The 21,356-nt window shown below is 43.1% G+C and overlaps 1 protein-coding gene across 1 annotated transcript in view; it reads right to left on the bottom strand.

Moving 5' to 3' along the window:
* The window catches only part of SPAG6 (sperm associated antigen 6), a 78,584-nt gene extending 61,543 nt beyond the window's left edge, over positions 1 to 17,041 (bottom strand). The window contains exons 1-3 of the mRNA XM_037837835.1: positions 16,895 to 17,041; positions 16,716 to 16,811; positions 5,605 to 5,771 (exon numbers count right to left, since the gene is read on the bottom strand). Of these exons, the coding sequence (XP_037693763.1) occupies positions 5,605 to 5,771; positions 16,716 to 16,811; positions 16,895 to 16,919 (288 nt within the window). The 5' untranslated portion in view covers positions 16,920 to 17,041. The remainder of the gene's footprint in view (positions 1 to 5,604; positions 5,772 to 16,715; positions 16,812 to 16,894) is intronic.
* Between the last annotated feature and the right edge of the window lie 4,315 nt (positions 17,042 to 21,356).

Here is a 21,356-nt window from a genome sequence, read left to right as displayed (position 1 = left end):
CCGGCAAGACAAAGAAATAAAAGGCATCCAAATTGGAAAAGAAGAAGTAAAACTGTCATTGTTTGCAGATGATATGATCTTATATCTAGAAAACCCTGAGAAATCAACGATACAGCTACTAGAGCTAATAAACAAATTTAGCAAAGTAGCGGGATACAAGGTTAATGCACATAAGTCAGTAATGTTTCTATATGCTAGAAATGAACAAACTGAAGAGACACTCAAGAAAAAGATACCATTTTCAATAGCAACTAAAAAAATCAAGTACCTAGGAATCAACTTAACCAAAGATGTAAAAGACCTACACAAAGAAAACTACATAACTCTACTAAAAGAAATAGAAGGGGACCTTAAAAGATGGAAAAATATTCCATGTTCATGGATAGGAAGACTAAATGTCATTAAGATGTCAATTCTACCCAAACTCATCTACAGATTCAATGCAATCCCAATCTAAATTCCAACAACCTACTTTGCAGACTTGGAAAAGCTAGTTATCAAATTTATTTGGAAAGGGAAGATGCCTCGAATTGCTAAAGACACTCTAAAAAAGGAAAACGAAGTGGGAGGACTTACACTCCCTGACTTTGAAGCTTATTATAAAGCCACAGTCGCCAAAACAGCATGGTACTGGCACAAAGATAGACATACAGATCAATGGAATCGAATTGAGAATTCAGAGATAGACCCTCAGATCTATGGCCGACTGATCTTTGATAAGGCCCCCAAAGTCACTGAACTGAGTCATAATGGTCTTTTCAACAAATGGGACTGGGAGAGTTGGATATCCATATCCAAAAGAATGAAAGAGGACCCCTACCTCACCCCCTACACAAAAATTAACTCAAAATGGACCAAAGATCTCAATATAAAAGAAAGTACCATAAAACTCCTAGAAGATAATGTAGGAAAACATCTTCAAGACCTTGTATTAGGCGGCCACTTCCTAGACTTTACACCCAAAGCACAAGCAACAAAAGAAAAAATAGATAAATGGGAACTCCTCAAGCTTAGAAGTTTCTGCACCTCAAAGGAATTTCTCAAAAAGGTAAAGAGGCAGCCAACTCAATGGGAAAAAATTTTTGGAAACCATGTATCTGACAAAAGACTGATATCTTGCATATATAAAGAAATCCTACAACTCAATGACAATAGTACAGTCGGCCCAATTATAAAATGGGCAAAAGATATGAAAAGACAGTTCTCTGAAGAGGAAATACAAATGGCCAAGAAACACATGAAAAAATGTTCAGCTTCCCTAGCTATTAGAGAGATGCAAATTAAGACCACAATGAGATACCATCTAACACCGGTTAGAATGGCTGCCATTAAACAAACAGGAAACTACAAATGCTGGAGGGGATGTGGAGAAATTGGAACTCTTATTCATTGTTGGTGGGACTGTATAATGGTTCAGCCACTCTGGAAGTCAGTCTGGCAGTTCCTTAGAAAACTAGATATAGAGTTACCATTCGATCCAGCGATTGCACTTCTCGGTATATACCCGGAAGGTCGGAAAGCAGTGACATGAACAGATATCTGCACGCCAATGTTCATAGCAGCATTATTCACAATTGCCAAGAGATGGAAACAACCCAAATGTCCTTCAACAGATGAGTGGATAAATAAAATGTGGTATATATACACACGATGGAATACTACGCGGCAGTAAGAAGGAACGATCTCGTGAAACAAATGACAACATGGATGAACCTTGAAGACATAATGCTGAGCGAAATAAGCCAGGCACAAAAAGAGAAATATTATATGCTACCACTAATGTGAACTTTGAAAAATGTAAAACAAATGGTTTATAATGTAGAATGTAGGGGAACTAGCAATAGAGAGCAATTAAGGAAGGGGGAACAATAATCCAAGAAGAACAGATAAGCTATTTAACGTTCTGGGGATGCCCAGGAATGACTATGGTCTGTTAATTTCTGATGGATATAGTAGGAGCAAGTTCACAGAAATGTTGCTATATTAGGTAACTTTCTTGGGGTAAAGTAGGAACAGGTTGGAAGTTAAGCAGTTATCTTAGGTTAGTTGTCTTTTTCTTACTCCCTTGTTATGGTCTCTTTGAAATGTTCTTTTATTGTATGTTTGTTTTCTTTTTAACTTTTTTTTCATACAGTTGATTTAAAAAAGAAGGGAAAGTTAAAAAAAAAAAGAAAAAAAGAAAAACAAGGAAAAAAAAAAAAAGATGTAGTGCCCCCTTGAGGAGCCTGTGGAGAATGCAGGGGTATTCGACTACCCCACCTCCATGGTTGCTAACATGACCACAGACATAGGGGACTGGTGGTTTGATGGGTTGAGCCCTCTACCACAGGTTTTACCCTTGGGAAGACGGTTGCTGCAAAGGAGAGGCTAGGCCTCCCTATGGTTGTGCCTAAGAGCCTCCTCCCGAATGCCTCTTTGTTGCTCAGATGTGGCCCTCTCTCTCTAACTAAGCCAACTTGAAAGGTGAAATCACTGCCCTCCCCCCTACGTGGGATCAGACACCCAGGGGACTGAATCTCCCTGGCAACGTGGAATATGACTCCCGGGGAGGAATGTAGACCCGGCATCGTGGGACGGAGAACATCTTCTTGACCAAAAGGGGGATGTGAAAGGAAATGAAATAAGCTTCAGTGGCAGAGAGATTCCAAAAGGAGCCGAGAGGTCACTCTGGTGGGCACTCTTATGCACACTTTAGACAACCCTTTTTAGGTTCTAAAGAATTGGGGTAGCTGGTGGTGGATACCTGAAACTAGCAAACTACAACCCAGAACCCATGAATCTCGAAGACAGTTGTATAAAAATGTAGCTTATGAGGGGTGACAATGGGATTGGGAAAGCCATAAGGACCACACTCCACTTTGTCTAGTTTATGGATGGATGAGTAGAAAAATAGGGGAAGGAAACAAACAGACAAAGGTACCCAGTGTTCTTTTTTACTTCAATTGCTCTTTTTCACTCTAATTATTATTCTTGTTATTTTTGTGTGTGTGCTAATGAAGGTGTCAGGGATTGATTTGGCTGATGAATGTACCACTATGTAATGGTAGTGTAAACAATCGAAACTACGATTTGTTTTGTATGACTGCGTGGTATGTGAATATATCTCAATAAAATGAAGATTAAAAAAAAAGAAAAAAAAAAAAAGTGGTTAGACTGGGCACTGTTTTCATGTGCTGATTCCTCAGCCCTATGTGGTCTCAGCCCCGAGATGCCAGAACTACACACCCAGGTGAGGCTGGACTGCAACCAGGGACATCCATGTATCTATGGCCTTCAGGGAAGCCTACCCTTCCAGTCCCACCATTTGAAAATCTCATCTTGAAACCAGATATCAGGAGGATCCAACAGGTCTGCTGGAAAATGTGGTCCATTGAAGGGTGTACGTGTATCTGTGATGGGGATCCACCACAGGGACCCTGTATCACACAAGACTTAGCCCACAGACCTCCTCTCACTCTCCCTTCCGCAGCAGACAGTGAAATGTATGAAATAGTGCTTCTGGCCCAAAGCTTGGAGAAAGATGGGGAAAGAAGTTTATATTGTGGCCAGTTATGGCTTTGATTGTACAATTAGTACACCAGGTACCTAGATACCTAACTTGGTTTTTTTATCTGTTGCCAGCTGGCCCTGCTATGTGCAGCTGCTAAATAAACAAATAAAAAAGAATTCATGTTTTAATTTAAAAAAAAAAAACAAAAAAAAAAACTGGGAGGTGAAAGGAGCAGAAGCTTGCAGATAACTTCATGTACTCACTTCCTCCTCACTTTTCTCCCCTAATACTTTTTGGCTGTTTTCAACTAACGGATATATTTATTCACTGAGAAAACTTCTACCAGAAATCTTCTATGTGGGGATAATACAGACTCTGCCCTCAAAGGAAGAGCCTGAGAGTCCAAGAGGAAGAAATTCTAACTTGATGATAGCAGGAAAACGTGTAAGAAAAATCAAACTTCGGTAACTCCCTGTAGAGCTGAAACAGTCGTTGATAAATGACTCTCCAAACAATAAAAATAAGGCAAATTTCTACATAGACAGTAATTTTTGTGTGTGTGGTAAAATACACATAGCCTAACATATCCCACTTTACCATTTTAAAGTCGCCAATTCAGTGGCATTTAGTATATTCACAAGGTTGTGTATTCATCACCACTGTCAAGTTCCAGAACATCTTTATCGTGCCAAAAGGAAACTCTGCACCATTAGGTGCACTCCCCACTCTACCCTCCAACCCGGGCCATGGCAACCACTAATCTGCTTCCTGCCTCCATGGACTTACCTGCTTGGTAGGCTGCATGTAAATGGAATCATACCCTAGTTGGGCTTCTGGGTCTGGCTTCTCTCTCCGCACAATATTTTCAAGGTTGTACATGTCGTAGCATGTATCGGTACTTCATTCCTTTTTACAGCCAAGTAATATTCCACGGTGTGGAAAGATCACAGTATATCCAATCACCTGCTGATGGACATTTGGGCTGTTTCCACTTTAGGGCTATCGTGAATAATGCTGCTATGAATACTGGTGTACAAGTATCTGTTTGAGTCCCTGCTTTCAGTTTTTGGGTATCTATCCAGAAGAGGAATTTCTGGGTTATATGGCAATTCTATACTTAATTTTTTAAGGAACTACCAAACTGTTTTCCACAATGGCTGCTCCATTTTTCATTTTCGCCAGCAATATATCAGGGTCCCAGTTTCTCTATATCCTTGCTGACGCCTGTTATTTTCCTCTTTTTGATCCTGGTCATCCTACTGGGTGTGAAGTGGTATCTCACTGTGGCTTTGATTTGCATTTCCCTAATAACTAATGACATTGAGCATCTTTTCATGTGCTTGATGGACATTTGTCTATCTTCCTTGGAGAAATATCTACTCAAGTCCTTTGCCCATTTTTTAATTGGAATTTTTGTCTTTTTTGTTATACAAATGGGAATTTAATCTTAGAGATACATCAATAAAAATATATCCCTAGGTTATAATAAACTAACGGAATGGAGTGACTATCCCGAGACCCTCCCTTTAGGAGGTCTTCGACTACTGTGGAAAGAAAATGATGGCTGTACAGAAATACAGAGTGGCGCTACATTGGAAAGAAATAATTGGGACACTGTCAGATGATCCTAAATTGGGCTCCCATACATGTACATATGGTTAAAAAAAAAATGCTTTATCACACCTTTCATGACACATCTCCCTTCCTTGCGGTTGCTTCTCTGCCCGTTCCTTCAGAGCTGTCTCCTGCTGTCCCCATTCAGTCCCCTGCATACAAGGATTGCTAAAAGCAACTTTTTATTGACCCAGGGCTCCACACTCCTCCCCCTAGGTCTGATCCCATCACTTTGTTTAAAACTCTGAAACACAGAAATTCTGAGTTACTGGTAACTCCCTACAAAAATATAACTTTTCTCCTTATTTTAACGGCAATGGAGGAAAGCTGTGTATCAACTCCCAGAGATGATGATGCATGGTTCCAAAAAGTGAAGGCTGTGTTAACATCTAATAGATCTGACCTGCAAGCTTGCAACTGTACCCAACTATTGATTTTGTTTTAATTTTTTAAAAAGTCTAACACAAACTAGAAACATGCAGGTTTCTCGAGATCCTTACGTTCTGCTCGGCCAGTGAATAGACAAGCTGTGGGAGGATGTCGCCTTTCACGACCGCCTCGGCCAGGTCATCGTTGTAGTTGGCCAGCCTGCCCAGGGCCAGGGCCGCCGTCTGCTGAATCGTCGGGACCACGTCCAGAAGAAGGGGCCGCAGCAGGGACATCACACCTGAGTGCGAGTCAGAGTGAGCAGAGAGCAGCGAAATTAAAGTTAAAAAGCAAACATGCCATTCAGGGGACAAGCAAACAAGAAAATTAAGTGGAAGAAACCAGTAAAAACAAATACATAGAAAATCTTCAGCTGAAAACTAAAGGGATACTGGGAATCGTCTATGCAGCCAAGACAGAGAGTCAAAGCAGCAGCACAGCGTGGGGGGGACAAGGCTGAGGGCGAGACAGGTGATGTCCCCGATCCAGCGCCACCAGCTACCCAGACAGGGTAGTCAGGAGCAATGCCGAGGAAGGTATGCCGCTTAGCATGTGGCTAGCACTCAAAAATCCAGTTTTTCAAGGCTCAGTTTGGTCCCTGTGCCTCAGTGCCGTCTTCCCAGGCTCTTCTCTGATTCCAGTGCACTGAGAGTTTCACAGACACCTTGGGAGGGTCTATCTCAGAGCAGGGATGGAGGGCCTGGGTGGGCACTGGACTATGGCTTCACATTCATGATGGGCTGCAAATGTAGACTGCTGACATTATCTCCAAATAAACAAATTCCCTGAGAGAAGGGCTCATATCTTATCACTAGCTCTCACGATATTCGCCCAGGACTGAATCTATAGAAGATTCATCATCATCACCACCATGATAAAAAAAGCAGCTTATATTTATCAAGCCCTTATATATGCCAAGCATTATTCTAAGGACTTTTTTTTTTGCCATATTAATTCATTTAACCCTCATGACAAGCCTACGCAGAAGGCCCTATTGTTATCTCCACTCAACAGATGAGGGAATTAAGGCTGAGGAAGGCTGAGTAAAAGGTCACACGAGGAAACGGTGAAGCCAGGTTACAAATTCAGATATTCTTTACTGATAACTGTTAAATAAATAGTATGTATTGAAACCCTGAGGAGGTGGGAACAGGGAGAGAAATAATTACTGCATTGTGGTTATTTCATCAGATAATCCAACTATTTGTCTGTGCTTTGCCTTCTTATAAAATCGGCAAGATAACTGTCTGCTTTTTCTGCTGAAAGGACAGTGTCTTAGCCTAAGGTTACGAGAAAGGAAATGACAGAATTCAGACTGCACCAAGTACCTCTTGACTTTCTACACTTTACACCAGGCTGTTCAACTTGATGCTATTTCACCTTTTCTTTAAAAACAAACCCCAGAGATGCAGAAAAACAAATATTGCCAATATTCTTGCATAATGACATATACAGAAACGTTTAAAATAGGATAAAACGAAAACTTTTATAATAACATTAAGGATGAGAGCAAAATGAGCTCAAATAACAAGCACCGCCACAGGACGCGGGCCAGGAGCACAGAGGTCACCGGCGCGGCCGCCCCGCCCTGGCGACTCCCCCCGGCCCCGCGGCCCGGCGACGCCCTGGGGGGGTGCCTGGTGTCAGGCTGGGGTGCACGTACGAAGCCCCCTGGGGCTGTCCCTTGGCGCCACGCCTGGGCGAGCCAGGGGTCAGGAGTGCCGGAACGTCACCGTCCATGATTTTTTAGAGGGATGATTTCTGAAGTATCTCCAAGAAGTTTAATCCACAGAATAAGGTATGAAAATGACAGCTGCCAAACGTTAGAGGAGCTCTTTCTGGAAAGTTGGATTGAAAGCAATTTGCTGATCTCTTCATTGTAGTTTATTATCTGATTTATGGATAATGAATACATACCATTTTTAATAAAATAAGTCATTACTTTAAAAAGGAAAAGCTAAATTTGTGAAGATATATTTTAAGTTTCATACTAAATGCATTAATGAAGCCAAAAACTATGAATGAAGTATGTTTAGAATAGTCTAAAAAGAATCACAATTATGTTTCGTGTAAGTTATTTTCCCTGATGATTTAGGCATTTCCTTTTTTTCTCACTTGATAAATTTATAGGACAACAGTAGCTTATTGGCTTTTGAAATATAATTGGGAAATCAATCCCACTGTGCTATTCAACCTAGATATTTTGAATTAACTCTCAAGAACTTTGAACTTTTATATTAGGAATTTGAAGAACAAATTAATTTATCTGCGTCTATAATATTTACCTTAATTGTAAGTGTTTATTATTAGTTGCATTATTTAGCTAATCTACCACAAATCTTCCAATTTTGGAAAATTTCAGTTAGCAATTTTAGCAGTAAAATACTTTAAAACCCCACCCTTCAAAAGGTATTTATTTCACTTGTCTGTATACTCAAAGGAATGTCTGCTCTGTGTATTTTCTCCTCCATTCCTCCACTGCATCTGGCCCGTGAAGTAGCAGGTGGGTGGAATGAATCACGAGCCCTCGCGGCCTTCTCCTGAATCCAGTTAACCAAAGTTGGGCTTCTGTGCGGACGTCCTGCTCTATCGTACCTTCCCTATACTCATTAGTTCCGACAGTAGCATGATGAGAAGACGAAAAATTAAAAGATCTCTAAACCTCCAAGAGTAAAAACTAAAGTCTCAATTTAAAACACCTCTGTTTGAATAAGGTCATTTTTTATTGGCGAACAAAATTAATTCTCACAACCACTGTCCGAATTTTGTCCTTACATTACCACTTGGCACTTCTTGATCATCAGTCCCTGGCACTTCCCTTGCTCTAAAGGGGAAAGGGGTATTTACACAGATTACTCATGGAGACTGCTATTCTATGTACAGGCTTGTCCTAAAAGTACAGATAAAGATGCAAAAGGAAAGGCAAAAAAAAAAAAAAAAAAAGGAGGAAAATGAAAGGAAGAGAAGCACAGGTAACACATAAGAAATTTTGCCTTACCTGCCTGTCCATTAGGAATCCAGACGAGTGAATGCATGAAAGTTTAAGTCCATAAATTTAGAGTCTATAAATTACAGCAATCTGAATAGTTGCTACAAATTCTGATAAACAAGACCCCTAGGGAGGAGCTAATGGACTCACTGGGGTCTCCAATGAAGGACCCCACATGTACTATCTAATACTATATCCATTATTTAAAACACTAATGCATATATTGTACACTAATGTCCATAAAGCAATTAACTGTCTACTCTATAAAAACTGGCAACAGGTGTGAAAATATTTCTGAAATTTAACTTTGGGATGAATCCTTACAATCACCCTGCCCCCCAGCTTATGGTCTGGAGTTCGTTTTAAGTTTTTCTTGTCTCCATGCCACGCTGGATCACTGCTTCCAACACCTGCACTGCAACTCAGCTTTGCAAAGAAATGACCGCACTGATTCAGCCCCATCACTCATTCAAAATACAGATCAGGGTTTATCAAGAGACAAGCAAACGGGAAGAAGGACATGGAGTCAGGCAGCTCCTGCTCTCGAGGAATTGACCATCTAGTGGAGCAGATTACACAACGGCCTCAAAATAATTACCACTCTTTCCTCTAATTCCTTACAATACAATGGAGGCCAAATTACTTTGATTTTGCATGCCAAGAGCATATATAAATCATCAGAGAAGAAATGTGAAATGTTTCCAATAACAAAAAATAATCTTCCTTCTCATATTACAGATATACAATTTATGCATGTATTAACTCTACCTGCTGTGCTATAGAGAGAGATTTAACATCTCAACTATGTTCCTTTAAAAACTAGTATCTGCACACTGGGACTCTGAATCCATTTGAGTCATAGCCAAGATTTCTGGTTGCCCTGGTTACCTCTTACCATCCTTGTTTTTTCAGATTTTAAAATGAAGTGACTTCTAACATACATTTTAGGATTACTATGAAATGAGTCATTCATTCACCATTAATTCAAGAAATACCTATTAGGAATATCAGGTGCTGAAAACACAGTTGTCCTTGCATTGTCCTCAAGGACCACGCGCGCCCCTTGCCAACATGTGACAGGGCGTCCCTGCGGGCCCGAGGGACTCAGCGAGGGGCACCTGGGATGGGCCATCCAGAGGGACAGCTGCAGATGGAGGAGGTAGAGGGGCAAAGGGCTGGAGAGGACGCCCATCGCAAGGATGGCACAGATGAAGCTGAGAGCGTCACACGCTGACCAGCAGAATGCAGGGTGATGAGCCCAAGAGGGGAGACAGAAGGGTGGGGAAAGAAGGCCAAGAGATAAAGGAGGCAAAGTCCTCAGGGGCCAATCAACGGCTTTAAGCCTCTGGACTGGGTTGGACACCGACACCAGTGAGAAGCTCCGTGAAAGGAAGGGCCAGACCACTGACTCTACAGAGAAAGGCTGGAGGGACAGGGTGGGAGACAGGAAGACCACTCAGGAGCCCCCGAGGGAACCGAGGGCAGATAGAAAGACTGCAGAACAGCCAGGACCGGGGAGACACCCGGAAGCAAGCTGACCACTGGGAGGAGCAGGGAGGAACCAGCGATCCTCCAGGTTTCTGCTATTGCAGGGCACCCTGCCGAAGAAGCTGAGATAAACCCCTACTGGCCTTAGGCATGACACGGGAGAAGAGGAGGGTAAAGGTAAACTGAAGATTGGCTGGAGGCCCAAGTTAAGAATTTTGTTTTTCTTCGAAGTAGAATAAGAAGTCATTGGTGGGCTTTATTACATACCCCAAGCACTCTTAGCGAAGTGAATAAATGAAAACGAAGACTTTGAATAATTCCCAGGGCTACCGTGTACGGCTGGGTAGGCTTTGCACTGCAAAAATCCAGATGATGCCACTGCAGAGACCTGAAGCTGTGCAAAGCACAGCTGCCATCCTCGTCAGGGCATGCTATATGATTTTCCAAAATAATGTCTTCTCTCCTCAGTAAAATAACAAAAACATCTCTAGAGCTGACCTTGTGTTTTACGCCTCTCTCCTATTCCTCAAATGGCATGCCCAGTTCTGAATATACAGCTAGCATTTATTTCAACTCTGGTGGTCTTGGATCCAGAGACTACCATCCACTTTGTTTTACTGCTCGAAGCATCACCTATCCTCCAATCACACTGTAACTCTCACTTATCAACTCCCTGTAAGCAATTTTAAAAATTTTATTTCTATACTAAATCATTATATTTACATGACTATATTTTTATTAGAGAACATTACAAAACACTGATTTTCCTTCACTGGTCTTTTTTTTTGGGGGGGGGTTGGAATATTTAAGTGTTCCTCCCTTGCTTTTTTTTAATAATAAAATTTTCCACCTTTGATTTGATTTCTTCCAACTTCCATTATACACCTCTGGCCACAATTCCTTCATTTAATTAAGAAATAAAAAATATAAGTATCACATATCTATTTATGGTTTCCTGTGAAATATTTTTTCACCATAATTATAAAGTCTATTACAATTTTTAGATATCACTTATAACACACAAAGATTCTTATATTTATTTACTAAAAGGTCAGAAAGAGTCTCAAAAAAGCAGGGAGTGAGGCCGTGCTAACCCCCTGGTTCTGGTGGCCTGGCCACAGCAGTGCCATTTGTTGATAGGGACAGGGTGCAGAAAGAAGAGAGCGATGGTAAGTTCACTCTTGGATGGTATCAAGGTCGGGGAGCATCTGGGAAAGCTAGATATTGAGGGCTGGAGCTCAGGAGAGATGACTTAGCTGCAAAGAAAGGTTTGGATATATGGAATTCGAATTCTATGCTCACTTGAAAACCACGTATGTCAAGGTCCATCTTCTACTTCCTCATGTGATTCTGAACATGTAAGTCCCGATCATTTCGTCCAGAGTCTAACATAAGTTGAACTTGGGTAACTTTTCTGCTCTCCATTCTCACGCCGTTCAATCTCGCGAGGAGACGGCGGTGGCTAATAGGTGGGCAGGGGCCCTGGAACAGCGCGTGGCATCTCGGTGCAATACCTAACGTGTGCGGTGGAGTGGCATGACTCCTAAAGATGACATGCTTCAGTTTGCATTCCAAACCAGGCCCGCACACAGGCTGGTCCTCCATGGAAAGGGATGGAGTTTTTCCCTAGCACCTAAGTCCCGTAGACTTTGCCTCTTAAACATCTCATCTGGCACGACTGCTAGAGCAGAAATGGACACCGGCCTTCCTGATCCCATTTAACCCCCTCCAACCTACTGAAAATACACAAAGTGGATTCCAGCGCCCCTCTCATATAAACCCCTCAGGCTTCCTGTCTCTTTCAGGATCGAGTCAAACCTCATACAAGGGCCTTCCTGATTAGGCCTGACTGCCACCCCGTCCACACCTCCCCACCACACCTGACTCTGACCAAAGTCTTCCCAAGACGTAGCCTTGGATGTCTGCTAGGGCCAGTGCGTGTGCTCTACTGGAATCCCAAAGTTCTGCTCCCACCAAGCATGGGAGAAAAGTGTTTCGTGTGAGGCAGGACTGAATAATAATCAAGGGAAGCGTGTTGGGCACACTCAGGTCTCCCTGCCCAGGGGCAGCCGGCTGTCTCCATCCCAGGCAGTGTCCAGCCAGCAAGGCCCCAAAGCACAATCAGTGCTGAATTTCCAGTGCACTGCAGGCCCTGGGTGCTATCAAAGAACTCCTGGCTTGAGAAGACACTTCTGAGGAGCCAGAGAAAGCCTATGGGTCCTCTGGAGTTCTGAGGCCAGCTCAAGCCAAACAAATTCTGGCACACCCTCAAATGGCCAGGTATTTGTCAGCTAAAGCCAGCCCCCGCACCCGGCCTCCACTCAATTCCCCTCCATAGTCCTAGAGGAGACCTCAAAAAGCCACTGGGTTCCACAGCAATAGGATGACACTGGTGCTCAAACGCCTCACCAGTGGGCTTGCTTTGGCAATTGGCGCGGTTCATTAGCACTCCTAGAACTATCTAGAAATGGTTGACTATTGCCTACAAGGTAGAGGAGAAAGAGCACAGGACCAGACAGAAATTACGAAATGTGGGTTCTAGTCCCAGGCTGGCCCCAGCTCACTGTGTGGTGAGGGCCATTACCTCCTCCACCTCCGAGCTGCTACAAGAATCACATTTTTTAAGAGCTGTGAAAACACTTATAAAAATATTTACTCCTTCCTTCACGCAATTTAAGCATTCGAACATGTATAATATGCTAAGCATCACACTAGGAATGCAATTTACAGTTTGGGGTGGGGGGAATAGAAAGGAAAATCACTCAGGATGGAGGTAAGTGCTGAGACAGGGACAGGCCAGGGGAAGGAAAGCCCCAGCGGAGAACGGCGGCTGAGAGGGCAGTCACCTGCAGCAGGAGGGGACACAGAGGAAAAGGCCCTGAGACAGCACTGGGTGTAAGGCGGCAGTAGGAAATACACAAACAAAACAGCTCTTCAGAAACATCACGTCTGTAACTCTAAAGTGTAACCCACAAAATGTGCCTTTTCTAAGCCCCGCTCTCGCATGGGTTCACCTACACCTGGGTTCTTTAAAAATTGCCCAGTTTTCCCTAAGTAGGGAGTGAGACCCTTTGTTCCCACCTGGGCAGTTATCTGTTCTGTTATTATTGTTGTATATACTGTTATGTGTTGGTACAGAAATAGAAAATTATACACAACAATAATAACAGAACAGATAACCGTCCAGGTGGGAACAATGGTTTGGAGCTCAGAATAAAATTCTGAATAATCTTTTGTTTTTAGGACATAATTTTAGGTGCATACAAGTTCAGAACTTTAGAGTTCCACTGAAACATACATAACGAACCTCTCTATTCCTACCTAAACCAAAGGAAAAAGTCAATGCTTGAGTTAATTTTTCATCTTTATATTCACAACTCCAACTCCTTTTACATTGACAAAATACATCAAATTTAAAGAGTATGATATGCCAAGTTTTTGGAAATTGCCCTAGTAATTTTCTTTTCAGTTTCAATACCCTTTGGAAGAGCAGTTTATGTAAGAGAATCGTGGTACATGCCAGAATATGTTTTAAATACATTACAAATGCTTCCTAGGGGCTTTTCCTTCTCAGAGCTTATTGCCGTGCTAGATAATCTAAGGATTTTCACCCTGCTCTCTACACAGGTAACTTAAAATCATTTTATGTCAACAAAATATGTTACTTATTTTCTTGAATCCTGAACCATTATATTGCCATTATATATCAAACTGCAAGTTAGTATCAGAAGAGTTATGCAAATTTCTCTATTCCTACTCTTCTGAAAATGTGCGTAGCTACTGATTTGCCATGTTTCACCACAGATTATATATAAAGCATTACAGACTATTATTTTAAACTTTATCCCCACTTTTCTTATAAAACAGCTGACTTGGGAGAAGTTTACTTTATGTGGCTAGGCAGCTTCAAGGATCCTTTCCTCAGAGGTTTTGTTAGCTTATTTTAGAAGTCCCCAGAACAGACATAGGGCCTGGTATCCCAGTTACGCCACAAAACACCTCCAGGTGTTGAAATTCTACAACTGCTGCAAGTAACAATGGATTATCTCCACCATTACAGGCATGTGTTACTGATTATTCAAAGAGGGGACACAGCAAAATTTATTTTTAGATACCTGCATGAGGTAAGGGTTCAAACATAACAGGTTTGAGATTACAAAAAGAGATCTTTATAACAGACAATAAACTTTTTCATATTTTTATGTATGTTCTTTTGATTTAGGAGGAATAAAGCCTCCTCTTAATGGAAAAATAAGCCTCCAGGTTACAGTCCCATTGCACAGAGCTCCCTCTGGTAACACTCTCAATGAGGAATCAATGGGCTCTTGCTGATCCAGATTCTCCAGGAAGAGCTCTCCAGGCACAGCCCACTTGCTTTGGCAAGTACTTTAGACACACCTAATAAGGCAAACTCTCTGTTCACATCAAAAATGCAATGAAATGGATCAGAGAGTTTTAAAAGGAAATGAAATTCCACTGAGTATTTTCACCGTTAATGTTCCTTTCAGATAGAATGAATTTTAAAAATTTTAATAAGTGAACTGTTGGTTTGATCATGATGCCTACATGGAAAATGTTTTTCACTCTATCTTGGATCTATGACACATATTGTACTTAAACAGCTTATGAGCGGGGAAAGAGGTGAGAAAAGAAACAAAACAAAACAAAACAAAACACTTCCCAGATATGTACATCAAAGGAAGGGGTAAAATGTTTTGGTATCTTACGCTACCAAAATATAGGTACTTGACTGAAAAAAAAATTGATCAAAATATATAATACATATACATATATTGTGGCTCATTTGAAAAGATTTTTAAATTGACGGTGATTTGATTTTTTTAAACAAACCATTTTGTTGGTTAAACTAATGAATTAAGTTTTTGTAGCGAAGATAGGTTATTTTTTAATTAAAAGAATAAATGTATTGGAATATTCACTATCTGTCTAAAATTACCAAAGGAACACTCAAATTGCATCTAGATAACATGAAATACATTAAAATAAGCTCCTCATATTTGGAAAAGAAAAATTTTAGTATGTCTTCAAGGTATTAGTCAATGGTAGATAATTTCAAAACATTAAGTCCTGTTCCTTTTGTATTCCAACCATTCATAGGCCAGACTACAGGAGGAAGTAGCTGGCTATTTAAGAATATCATATCCAAATTCTATTCTGGCAAGCACTCAGATTGACAGCTCCTACTGACAAAATCCCATAATATATTCTACACTGCACATTTATTGGAAGAAATACCCAGGCACTACTATACAAAAAGGTGATCACTCCACAGCTTAAATTTTACCCATACTTCAATGTATTAAATTTTTAAATAACATCAATCATTTTCCTCTGTAGTCTTCAGCTTTGTAAAAATAATATGTTTTAGTTCAAACGTATCCATGTTGCCCAGAAATATTTGCCAATAAACAGAAAGTGTCCATTCACAAAGGCAAGTGAGTAGGAGAGAGGAAAAAATCTTTAAAAGTAACTATCCAAATAATAATTCAAATAATGCTCTAATAAACTTGGTCAGTATATATGAAACACAAACACAGAGAAGAAAGAAAACTAACCCATATGAAACAAATGCAGAACAAAAGATTATCAATTTTGAAATGACAAAATTTTAGAAATGCAGAAGAGACTGTGGTTGGGGGGTGGGAACAGGAGGGAGGTGGGCATTTATAAAAGGGTAACGGAGATACTGTGGATTGAACGCACGTGGCATAAAATTGTATACAACCAAACACACATACACAAAAGAGTACAAAAGTGGGGAAATCTGAATAGGATGCTGGACGGGTTTTTTTCCAATATCCTGGTGGTGAAACGGTACTCGTTTTGCAAGATGGGGAAACTAAAAAAAGGGTACAGGGGACCTCTGTTTTGGTTCTTAAAACTTCATGTAAATCTACAATTATGTCAAAACAAAAATCTTCAATAAGTTATCAAACGTACTTCCTCCATCCTAAATACAACCCTCCCAAATAAAAATATACAACAAATAAACAGCAAAAAACCATTGAGAAAAGAAGTTATCACATAGATGCCGTAGTGATTTTCCTCAAAGAAAGACAGAGTAAGCACCGCTACACGTGCTTGCCCTGTCAATATGTCAACTATTTCTTAATTCTGTGTTAATTTAAATGAGTTTTAAGGATCACATCCTCAAGGGGAAGCTTTCTCCAGACACAGCAGTGATGAAATACTCCCTGACTGAGTTCAGACGCTGTGGGGTCCTCCTTAGTCATCCAAAGGAAGAAGGGACCCCATTATCTCACAAATCTCACACCCGGCGGAGTGAGCGTTAGTTCCGACCCAGGGTTTCTCAAAGCCGGCTCTTCCGATCAACCAACTTTGGATCTCTTGGGCAAGCCGGCTTGGGGCGAAAGAGACCCCGCGCTGCCTCACCTTCGGGGTGGGTCGGAGGGGCTTGGGGACGCCGTCCTGCCCACCCCACCGCATCCCACCCCAACACCCCTGCCGGCGGGGGGCGGGAGTGCGGGGCGGGGGGGCGACGAGGGGTGAGGGGTGGGGGTGAAGGTGTGAGACAGGGGGCGACAAGGGGCCGGGAGTGCGGGGTGAGGAGCCACGAGGGGCCGGGAGTGCGGGGCGGGGGGCAACAAGGGGCTGGGAGTGCCGGGTAAGGGGCGACGCGGGGCCGGGAGCGCGGGGACGGGAGCCGGGTGAGGGGCTCCGGCTCACCCGCGTTCTGCAGAGTCTCCATGTTTTGGGGTCTGGTCGCCAGCTCCGCCACCATCTGCACGAACTGGGTCCGCGCCTTCTGGTACTGCTCGAACACTGCGGGGGCAGACGCGGTGGAACGGCCGCCCCGCCCCCTCGTCCCGGGCGCCCGCCTCCCCGGCCCCGCACCCCGTCCCTACCTTGCAGCACCTGCCTCTGGCTCATGGCGCCGGCAGCCCGCTCCGCCCTGGAGAAGGTCGGCAGCGACCGCGGCCGGTCCAGCCCGCCGACCCGGCGACCGCGGCGGCTACGCGGCTGGGGACGGAGGCGCCTCTGTGTACCCTCGTCTCCCGGGCAACCGACCGGAACCGGAACGCGGCCGCCATCTCGCGGCAACGGCCCGCCGGCGTGACGTCAGGGCGCGGGAGGGACGGCGGCCGCGCGCAGGGGCGCGCCACCCTCGGACAGGCCGGCGGCGAGGGGGCGCCGGGAGTGGGCGCGCGGCTGGGGGTGGGGGACTGGGACGGGGGCGGCGGGCGCGGGGCCCCCTTGTGCGGGCGACGCGGTGGCGGCCTGGAGCTGACTGTGCCTCGACGGGCCCGAAAAACCCCGCACGTGCCACATGGCATCCTGGGCTAGGGGCGTTATTGTCAACGCAACCCTGCAGCCGAGGGTTAAGCCCAGCTTTTCTATTCCCGGAATTTCTGGTTTCAAGATTTCTGGAGGGTCAGGACGGCCATGTTCATAAACTTACTTTGCTGTATTGAGAGCGTTTATCGAGCCCGCCCTCCTGGAGACTCGGTGAGGAAACAATGTGACAAATGCCCAACCCTCCGTGGCTTTCTCCCATTGACTTCTAACCGGGCTGTTTCCTCACTTTTATGTGCTTTCTAAATATTTTACCTTTTATCTTTTTAATTTAGGCTTCATTTTACCTGTTGACATTTCCAAAAGAAAAGGAGAGTCTTGATTCAAATTATTTTGGGCAGACTTCCCTAGTTTATATAACTTTACCCCTTTAGTCAGTTTCTTTTAACAAAATTAAGTACTTAGTCTATCTGCTTTCTAGCTTGCCTTTGAAAACTGTATACCAAATGTTTCAATGACAGGTGTCAACTTTGAGTGTTTCTCTATCAGAAACTACGATTCTACCAGGTGTCTACTGGGTAGATGGCCACAGCTGCTACCTCGTGGCATCTCTAATAGAAGGGAGCCTGCAAATGTAGCTGCTTCTCATATTAAGAATGGGTCCTCTAAAATAATCTTTGAGATCTTTCCCTGGCCTGAGCTCTCTGATGAAGTCCTGACATTTTGTGGAGCCCCCAAAGAGTTGGGGAATGGACCAGCAGAGGAAGGAATAAGTGTGTAGAGTCGGGTCCCTGTCACCTCCCAGAGCAGGTGTGTCTTTTGCTTCCGCAATTCAGAAGCCAGTGATACCCACAATTCCTTCTCTCAACTCTAAGGCATAAGTTTTCCAATGATTTCTACATTTCCCCAAAGGAACCGGTCCTTTAAAATTAGAGTTGTGTGTTCCCATTTAGAGACACAGTGGGAAACTTTAAGTAAATAATTAAGACTGCAAATAAATGTAATTGTAATTTTATTTTCAGTTCCTTGTTGCATTATGAAAAAAAAATCCCCTTAGAACTAAAAGGTTCCTTATTTGGTTTCAGTCCTAAAACAAACAACTCAAACTCCTAAGCAACTACAACTGCCATTTTTAGTAATTGCTTTACTATGTATTTTCTACTCTAAAAGTGTTGAAATAAGACCTCAATAGTGTGGAAAAAGGGTCTCAACCTATAAGCATAAAACAGAGCACCATGTACTTATGCTACAAATTTGGAAAACTTAAATTCAAATTGTATGTAAATTATTTTTAACCGTAGAGTCTAAATAGCTGCCATAACAGATGTCTATGGGTTAAATTGTGTTGTTCCTGATAAAATACAATATGGGATGCCTACTTCATATCTGACATTAGACATATTACAGAAGCCAGATCTTTGCTTTTTTTTTAATTTTTCAACTTTTTAAAATTAAATGGGAAAATCTAACATAGAATGGCCATAAAATACATATAAGTGAAGTGTTAGTAATTCAAATATAAATATGGCAAACAAATCACTCTTAATGACAAGAAAGCCAATCTATATTTTCTGACCCACTTTTCAACTTTCTAAAGTGAGAGCACGAAACCATTCTGTTTTACAAAGCTTTGCCTCCTGATCACATACTAACAGTTAAGCAGTTAGAAAATTATTCAAAGGGGTACTATAAAGAAGGAAGAATAATTAATATTACAGTCTCAAAGTACAGCTGTCTTTAGAAATATCCAGGGTACTTGGCACATTAAATGATACATTTGATTGAGATTGAAACAATGACATATTCTCTGAACAACATGAAAAAGTGTTTCTACGAGAGATTTGTTTGGAGGCTTTTGGATCCTTTTGTAAAAAGCTAATCAAAATATTTCATTCACTTCAAAAACATTTTGATGTTTAATACCTTCTTTATTTATGAAAAGGAGACTAGAAAAGAACCATTATAAAACCAGTTTTAAAATCCTGTTCTGTTTCTCTTTTAAAATCTACTTTGGGAATGCAGATTATCTCATTATCGTGGGAATATATTCTGCACATGCCTAAAGGAAGCTTTACTAAATTTGAACATACAGGTATTTTTTTTCTTTGGCTCTTAGCTGAATTTTAAAAGTTAAGGCTTTAGATGTGCTAATTAGATTATTAATATCCACATTATAAAAACTGCAGTTGATGTGAGACAAGTGTGTAGATATACCTCCCTCAAGTCAAACACATTTAACACCAATGTGCTCCAGACACCTTGCAGGTAACAGAATGTACCTATATTCAAGGGCATGAAGTCTAGAGAGAGATGGACATGTAAACAAATTATTAATTCATTCAACAAGCACTTACAGAATGCCTGCCAGTGTGTTAAGGGAGTAAAGACAAGAGGCTCAGGTAACTTGGGGGAAGAGGTGAGAATATCTAAAACATCACATATCATGAAAGGTTTGTTTTTAAGGAAGCTTTGCTGCTTTATTTAGATATGAAATCTCCTTCCCTCCAAAAAGAATTAAACTGTTCTATCAGTATTTTAAAATGCATTCAGTTGGCAATGGCATGTAATCAGGTTATGAGGATACAATAATTACTTTGCCAATGCCAAGTCTAAAATGATTGAAATAATTCAGAATTATCCTTGAATTAAAAATAAAGGCATTACAAACCCACAACCAAGTTTGTGGACCCAAAATATCTATCATGATGAAATCAAATGCATGACTACCTTAAATGTTGCATTGCCCTTCCTCTGGGAGATAACGTTAGGATTTTGCATTTAGGTCGGAGTACACCATCCAGTCCTCCAAGTTTGTCAACAAAACACAAGAGCCTAGGACACTTTCATAGAGGAGAGAAAGTGAACATTCCTAGGCGTTTGTCTTTATTTCCTATTCTTTTTAGCATCAAGGCCAATGGAATGTAAAGATGACAGTGATTTAGCTAATCGCAAAGTTTTTCCCTTTCCAGCAATTCAGTGGCTGCAGAGATTGACCTCATCTTTTCCACCCCCAGAGAAAGCCCTGATTAGGATGATTCTACATACAAATAATTTTGCTTCCAAAAGGCACGATATAGCACAAAGTGAGTGATACTAAAAGTTGATGTGTTTGTTGCAGAAGTCTAAAATACAGCATAGTATTTTCTAAGGCAACGTCATGCATAAAATCCAAATTATTGATTGCTGTTTGGTGTGCGTGTATGTGTCTTATGTGACTTCGTCTTAAAGACTTAAGCGAGTTTTTTTAATAAGCAATTAAAAATTGTACCCAAACTCTGCATCACCAGATAGAAAACCCTAAGTGCCCTGCCACAGAAGAAATCGTTCGGCCACTGTGTTCGCAACCCCCCGGGGCCCCCGCCTCAGGACCCCCAGCCCCAACTCCCGAGCGAATGGATGCTTTCTTGGCAGTTTAGCTTTACAGTCTGGGCGTTTGTTGAGCTTGTCTCAGAGGAGGTAGGCTCTTCTCCTTTTCCACCACGCGACCCAAGAGCCAAAGATGCAAAGTGCCAGAGAGAAGAGGACCGCCACGGCCCGCCGAGCCCGCGGCGCACGCGACCCACCTTCCCCCAGATGCAGGCTGTGCAAAAGCTGCGCAGGTCCCCTCGCGGGGTGGGCGCGGGGCCCCGCTCGACGGCGCTGGCCCGGCAGGCAACTGCCCTCGGGGGCGATGGGGTGTCGGGCCGAGGAGAGGGGTGGGACTGGGCACCCCCCGACCTCCCCGGGGAGGGCAGGGTCTCCGCAGCCGCGGCGAGCAGCTGCGCGGTCACGCCGCCGGGTTGTTTTCCGGGAGGGGCGCCGGGAGACGCTCGGGGGGAAGCGAGGGAGGGCCGGGAGGGCCGGGCCGCGGCGTGGAGGGGGCCGGGGCGCAGGGCGCGGGGGCGGGCGTGGAGGGGCCGGGGCTCTGGCCTCGGCGTCCCGGCTTTCCCCCGGGCGGAGCAGGCCTCTGTCCGTCCTTTCGCTTTGGAGCGGGGCGCAGGCCTCCAGCCCGAGGCAGCCCGCCGGCGGGGTCCCCGGCGGCGACGACCCGCGCCCCTGGGAGGGCGGCCGACTCGTGGGCGGGGACCCGGGACG

The sequence above is a fragment of the Choloepus didactylus genome, chromosome 5 (genome assembly GCF_015220235.1).
Source record: "Choloepus didactylus isolate mChoDid1 chromosome 5, mChoDid1.pri, whole genome shotgun sequence".
Lineage (NCBI taxonomy): Eukaryota > Metazoa > Chordata > Mammalia > Pilosa > Megalonychidae > Choloepus > Choloepus didactylus.
The sequence above is the reverse complement of the archived record's forward strand: the minus strand, read 5'-3'. Positions and strand labels throughout refer to the sequence as shown.